This window comes from Lolium rigidum, chromosome 1, assembly GCF_022539505.1.
Source record: "Lolium rigidum isolate FL_2022 chromosome 1, APGP_CSIRO_Lrig_0.1, whole genome shotgun sequence".
Lineage (NCBI taxonomy): Eukaryota > Viridiplantae > Streptophyta > Magnoliopsida > Poales > Poaceae > Lolium > Lolium rigidum.
In genome coordinates, this window is record NC_061508.1 from 301,553,460 (window position 1) to 301,560,494 (window position 7,035).

Here is a 7,035-nt window from a genome sequence, read left to right on the forward strand (position 1 = left end):
TCGAGGTCCGCGTCCAGGTCCGGCGGATCGGCGCCTCCGCCGGTCAGCATCAAGAAGGAGCTGGCGTCTCCGGCGACACCGGTCTTCGTCAAGAAGGAGCCGACGTCTCCACCGCCGACCAGAGGGCGCAGCAGCGGCGCCCTCGTCATCCGCGACCAACCCTCCTCTCCATCGCGCGGGCGGAAGAGGAAGACGTCGAAGAAGGAGGCCGCCGCCACCGCCGTCGCCAACCAGCTCGCTGAGGAGGAGGCCAAGCGTGCCGAGGACCTGGTCCCCGACGACAAGACGCTCCCCATGGACGTCGCGCTCGAATGGTCCAGGCGGGACTGGAGTGGCAGGAGGCCGAGCAACAGCGTCGGATGCTAGACATGGCTGCCGCGCGGCAACGCCCCGTCCGTGCCGCCGCATCGTCCGCGGCAACGAACGCCGCGCCCAGGCCCTTCGAGCTGATCAAACTCGACGAGAGAAGCGACGACGACATGTACCGGCCAACGCCGCCACGCGCCGGCGACCCTGGCCAGGGTTCGAGCCGCTGGTACGAGGCGGCGCCGCCCCAGGACGCCGCCAACTCGACGACGGCAACAAGACGGCCTTCTATCCCCATTTCGGTATGTAGAAGGCCGCTATTTAGTTTAAGTTCATGTTTCCATCTGGCCGAATTCAAATATATGTATGAATTCGGCCTATATATGTACGAACTCGCCTATATGAGTTAAATATCTTTAAATTTCGCTTATGTTTGCATGAGTTTCGCCTAGTTCTCTCTGAATTCGCCACTAAAAAATGGGCCTCTTCAGACTAAACTTTCGTTTAATCCGACGCTAAATAGGGTTGGATTTTGGCCTGGCAGCCCACCGGCTGGAGATGCTCTTATAAGGTGGGTCTCGTACCAATCTCCCAATCCTCTCTCCCAGTTGATTTATTTACTGACCTAGAAGCTGAGTATTTCAGTTTATTTGATCAGCAATGGCGACTTCGCCGGCTCGCCGCAGGCCGCGGCTCCCGCCGCCGGACATTTCAGCGGCGGAGATCCTGGACTCCCTTCCTCCGGCGATGCTCGACGAGATCCTCTCCCGCCTCCCCATCCGCGACGCCGCCCGCACCTCCGTGCTCTCCCGCGCCTGGCGCCGCCGCTGGGAGTCTGTCCCCTACCCCGTCCTCAACTGGCCCCGCGGGACGCCCTCAGCTCCCATCGACGCCGTCCTCGCGCACCGCACCTGCCCCATCAGCGAGTTTCGCCACCCGTACGTCTCGGAGATGGAGTTCCACCTCTCCGATCTCTGGCTCCTCCGCTTAGCCAGCTTGGGAGTTCAGTCCCTCCACCTCAAGTTCAAATGGTTGAAGGCTGATGGGATTGTCAGGATTCCACACTTCCACATGCTCCACTCCCACATCTTCTCCTGCCTCGAGCTCGTCGTTCTCGACCTGGAATCCTGTGACTTCCCTGGTCTGCAGTATGGCTTCGCAGGCTTTCCAAACCTAACCACCATAAGCTTTTGCAACGTTCGATTTCCCCGAGGCTTGAGTGGATTGGAGGCGCTGATCTCTTCATCATCCTCGCTTCGGAGGCTGCGGCTTGAGAATTTGAGGATGCCTAACAAGTACGAGCAATGGGTTATTCATGCGCCCAATCTCCAGAGTCTGGTCATCAGTTCAGTGTTTGATTACGGGTGGCAGGTCGATGATCTCCCATCACTTGAGGTAGCAGAGATCAAACTTAGAAACTACTCTAATGACCAAGAAGTCGTGAATCTTATCTCTCGGTTGGATCAAGCTAGGATTCTCCAGCTCGACATGCCGGTAAATTGTTTTAATTCCATTCCCCTTGTGCCCTATTTTTCTGTAATCTGCATACATTCTTTAGTTGCACATAATTTCTTCTTGTCACTAAGGGCTAAGCGTAAGGAACCAGAATAATCTTTTGCTATCCTACCAAACTATATATATGGGTTTTTTGCTCAGACTAAGCCTAGGGATGTTGGACATTACTAGAGAGGCAAATGCAAAGGTCCTCTAACTAAGTCGATGTTTAGACTAATAGTGAATTGAAGTCGTTTTCTTTCACATGACCGCTGACTACCATAGTCTCAAATTCATGTTAATTTCTTTGTATGGTTTCTCTAGTCCAAAGCATGGATTGGTACTGCTGCCTATGCTGTTGAGTAGCAGGTTAACAACATTTTAGGGTTTGGGATAACTTGACTTGCAAAAATTCAATTGTGTACATTTGATTTTTCCTCACTGGGTGATAAGCTGAACATAGATATTTTCATTTTGGTTCAACTGAACCCATAGTATTGCTATCCCTGTTCAGCTCCTGTTCAGTTTAGTCATTTAACTGTTTAGTTGGTTGGGTCAGGTCAACCATTTAGCTGTTTGGTCAATGTTCGTGGATGAGTTTTGAACTTCCATAATGAGATATGCCCCTTATATTCCATCAAACATATTGCATTACTCCTGGAGTCTGATATTACATATCTCTCAGTTATCAGGTTATAATTATATAACTGTATATTATAGTTTATGCACACAGCTTAAACTTATGTCTTATATTACCTTGAAAGACCCCAATATATATTTTAGTATTATTTTATTATCCATCTGTTATTCATGTTGGCAGTTGAAATTGAAAAAGTGGCTGTTGGACCTATCTGAGGAAATAGATCTAATATTTGTTGCATGTTCTGATATTCATATTCGGTTTTTTCCTTAAGAAACTGGCACATCTTTATTATCCCGGCCTCTGCATCATAGATGTATGCGGCCTAATTTTCATATTCATATATCTGGGTGTAATCTCAGTTCTGAAATGTTAAAATGGCCAAATTTTTGTGTTCATCTGTTGTTGTTTATTTCCTTTCTGTCTGTTACAAATTAACTTGATTAATGCCTAGATACGAATTCCCTATTGTAACTAAGTACTAGCATGATTGGAGATAAGAACCACATTAGTAGATTGACTATCCATGAACCCATGTATTTATATTCAGAACATATTTTCTTATTGTATTTTGGTTTACGAACAGAAGACATTTTTATTTGAACATTTCAAGCTCGGTATCTCCCCCTGCCCATACAAACACACAATTTTTTTTTCATCTCTGTTTGTTTTTATTTATAGAACATATTTTTCGTAAGTGCTTTGATGCATCTAGTTTTTATTAGTATTAAGTTTCATGCACCAGCCAGTAGAACCAAATGTCGAAACTTATGGAGAGAAGGTGGGCAATCCACATACACTTAAAGACCCCCTCTCGTGTGTGACTTGGTAAGGCCTACATGTGATAGACTGAGGGTAAGGGCAATCTTTCTTTATAAAATTGCGAAAGCCGAGACTTGAACCCAAGACCCTGCTCTGATACCATATTAATGGTTGTTTGGATAAGTAGATTGCGGGAAACTAGTTTCCCCGAAATGCATTCGAGCGCCTAACAATCTTGGTTTCTGTAAAACTGGAAAAACGAGTTTTTTTTAGAAAAACCGACTAATAGACGTTTTTCTGTAAACTGGTTTGGCGTCCTCCCACCCTACGACATGGTTCGCCGTCGGTGACTGCCTGGCGGCCGCGCCATCTCGTCGTCTTCACTCGCGAGGGCCGCGAGGGATGCCGCATCGTGGAGATAGGCTGCGCTGAGCACGACGTGCACGCTGCGGAGACGCAGCTCCTCACACACACCATCGGCGGCATGCTCGCCTTGCACCATCTCCATGCAAAATAAATGTCGCCGTCGGCGCTCGGCCCAATTCCGCACTACCAAATTTGTAAACCGGCGGGTGAACACGATCTTCCAGCAAAATCTGACCTCTGATTTGGCATGGCCAGCGGGGTGCGGAGTGCTAGCTGCGGCGTAATCAGGTCTTGCCCTTGCGGAGATACGCATCAGGCTGTCACCTTATCGCTGGGCTGGGTAGCCAAGAGTGAACACCCGCAGCTTGCACTTAGCGAGAGATTCGAATTGTACTTCAACGTGCTATTCATGTTCAACAACAACTCCATGGAGCTGCTCAACTGCTGAGTTTTCCACGCCGAATAACGTTGCGTTGGTCTAGGTGGAAGACAAGGATGCCACGGCGGGGGCGGCATTGATGGCGGCCGATGTGCCGTTGGCATTTTCGCTGGACGCCAAAGTGTGTTGCCGCTGCTGCTGGTGGTAGGCTAGTGCAAACATAGTTTTCCTTAAACAAATTCTAACAGAAAAGCTAACTAAAACCGGTTTTGCTAAAAATCCTCCATAAACTCGTTTTCTAAAAACTAACTCTAGAACTTCCTAATCCAAACAACCACTAAGTTTCATGCAACAACCGGTAGAACTAAAAGTCCGAAGTGATGGAAAGAAGGTGGCCAATTCAAATATAGTTTAACATTTATTATGCTATTATTTGGCTAAATAAAGTTGCATGTGCTTATACTCTAAGCTGTGACATCGGAGGTGACTCTCCAAAGTGCATGTCTGCCGAAATTCCACCATGATGATCACGATTTGTAATATGCTGTTTTACTATTCACTATTCTGGGCTAGCTCCAATTGCTTTGTGATACTGCGTTGTCAAAAAAAAATTACTTCGTGATACAGAAGAATTTATCTGAAGATTTTTTAATTTTTTGTGACGAGCTCAAAGTCATATACATTGTGATAAGATTGCACTTGTCAAATTCCCACGTCTTCTCGGGCCTCATCATTACGAAATCCTGTCCCCTTCCCTGGTTGTGGTCCATGGTATGTTGGTAGACTAAGTCACCAAACAATCGCACTTATATGCTGGTTAAAGTTCTCTTCCTTTCAATGGTTCTACCAGCCAGTTCTCAATTCTGGCATGTGAAATCTACTTACGGCAACAAAGCGCTGAATGTTTTACTTTCTTTGCATGTTCACTTCTCCTTAGTTCTCAGTTATGGCATGTGAAATTAAACTGTACTAATTAAATGGTGAATAGCTGTCGTCTAACCATTTAGCCATCATATTAATGATCACCTTTACATGGAACTTTTTTGGCATCTATTTAACGTTTGAATTCAAATCTGAAATAACCCACCCCAGCAAATTAGCCTCCCAACTTAGAGCTTCCTATCAAATACATTGTCATCCTAATACCCTGGCATCCAGAACATCAAATTTGGCTTATATGCCGGCATGTCGCGTCGGCATCATGCCATGCACAAGAATGAGAGTAGGAGACTTAAGGAATATGACAATGATTCTGCACACATGGAACAAGTCATCCAGTGATTGGAACCATAACTGGAATGAGAAATATAGAATATAACATCATATTCTTGAGTTTGTCTCCTTGGTTGCTGATATGTGGTATTGTGGTGTTTGGACTTGATTGGAGCTCACCTATACAGTGCACCAAGTTCTGGTCATTTACAAAATAAATAGTTTTGGTTGCTGTGATGTGGCCTCAATGCAATTGTACAATAAAGTCTTGTATAATATAGTGACTAGACCCTTTTGTAGTTCGTAGAATTATAAACATTGATTGACAATGTGCACCATGATTTACAGAATGGTTGCAAGCGTTTAAAGTTTTCTGGTACAACTGTCAAAGGTCTAAAATAATACTCCCTCCGGTTCAAAATAATTGTCCAAAAATAGATGTATCTAGACATGTTTTAGTGTGTAGATACATCCACTTTCGGGCAATTATTTTAAACAGGAGGAATAGGATAATATTTAGGCTTTTTTTTTCAAGAACACGCGCGATAATATTTAGGCTTGAAAATATCTGCCAAGTAGTATTTTCTGAGGCACCTTGAAATGTAAAGACCGAAACCAACTATCTAAAGTTGCAATATATTATATGTCAGATCATTGTGTTGAATATGTTCCTGGCTTGATAACTCATTGTGCATATATGTAATTTATGTTCATACCCCCAATCTAACAGAACAGTTGACAGAAGAGCAATTGCACAAATCTAGTTTACATCACCTATTTCTTGCTTGATGTGTAATGTTTCACCCATGTTTCAGTGTTCATTGGACAATCTTCTGGAGGGACTCCCGCGATCCTTTGTGAATCTGAAGAGTTTATCGCTGCATATACCATATTGCTGTCTATCTAGCTTTTTATCTATCTTTTGTCTAGTCAGGAAGGCTCCTAACCTTGAAGTTTTGGATGTTGAGGTAATAATGTTAATTGTAGTAGTTAAAAATTTAAATGTGTTTTGTACTTATTATGTGTGCTATTTTTCGATTGAATCTTGTGTTGACAGCTTGGTTTCCACTTTGAAGAGGATGATGAAGTTGATATTAACGTTCTAAATGGGCAACGGGCTGATGATCCGTTCTCTAGTCTCACAAGTGTTCATATGAAAAATGTCACCTGGGATTCATATGAGATGGCTTTTATCCAGTTTATTTTGTCCGAGGCAAGACAACTTGAGGTACTTAGTATTCATGAATCTAGAGGGCATTTGACATCCGATGAAGAGGCATTTGTAGCTGCAGAGGTTGCACGATACAGGAGAGCTTCTCCAGCAGCTAATGTTGTCATCAGCCGCATGCCCTAGAGTTATGGGAGTTTGTAATTTGTAGGTTGTGTGGTAGGTAAGTTTGCAACTTTGGTGCTGGACTGTACAATGGCACCGACGCAACCACCTGGTTACATATGTAAATTAACTCTATGACCAACATAGAGTTTTGAATTCTACATGATCTTTTTCCCCTGTTTCTCTTCTCAGCTGGGAAACTGGAAGTACTGAAAGAACTAGTCGTAGTATTTCATTACTTGGCAGAGATAGTTATATTTGCCTGCCACTAATAATTGTACTCACCTAAAGTTTCTGGTAAAGCTACTGTCGTAAGTTTGTATGTGCGGTACGATATTTTTTTAGTTCTCGCATGCATTACGAGTTCAGTTCTACAGGTTGTCATGTTTAGCTTGATCAAAACCTTGTCCATTGTTTTATCTGTATTCTATTGATGTTGCCCTGTCCAAAGCCAGGATGTTAAGATGTCGCGTAAGAATTTTTTCTGCTACCACATCCTGCCCAAATAAAATTAGGTGGCACTTGTCCTTGCATTTGTTTGTC

The 7,035-nt window shown here is 44.4% G+C and overlaps 1 protein-coding gene across 2 annotated transcripts; it reads left to right on the top strand.

Annotated features, from left to right (window-relative positions):
* The first annotated feature begins 1,045 nt into the window (after positions 1-1,045).
* Positions 1,046-6,778, top strand: LOC124696923 (F-box/FBD/LRR-repeat protein At1g13570-like). 2 transcript variants are annotated; one of them, XR_007000743.1, is made up of 4 exons: positions 1,046-1,800; positions 5,975-6,127; positions 6,217-6,595; positions 6,630-6,777. XR_007000743.1 is itself a non-coding variant. In XM_047229585.1 (3 exons), the coding sequence occupies exons 1-3, from the start codon at positions 1,054-1,056 to the stop codon at positions 6,511-6,513; spliced, it is 1,197 nt and encodes a 398-aa protein (XP_047085541.1). In that variant the 5' UTR covers positions 1,046-1,053; the 3' UTR covers positions 6,514-6,778. The 2 variants fall into 2 exon arrangements, 1 of the variants encoding a protein (XP_047085541.1); XM_047229585.1 differs by having other exon boundaries at positions 6,217-6,778.
* Positions 6,779-7,035: the final 257 nt, after the last annotated feature.

Coding starts and splice junctions, on each gene's coding strand:
- LOC124696923 (XM_047229585.1), top strand. CDS start 1,054: ATGCTCGACGAGATCCTCTCCCGCCTCCCCATCCGCGACGCCGCCCGC. Junction 1,801..5,974: donor TTCTCCAGCTCGACATGCCG/GTAAATTGTTTT, acceptor CCCATGTTTCAG/TGTTCATTGGACAATCTTCT. Junction 6,128..6,216: donor TTGAAGTTTTGGATGTTGAG/GTAATAATGTTA, acceptor TTGTGTTGACAG/CTTGGTTTCCACTTTGAAGA.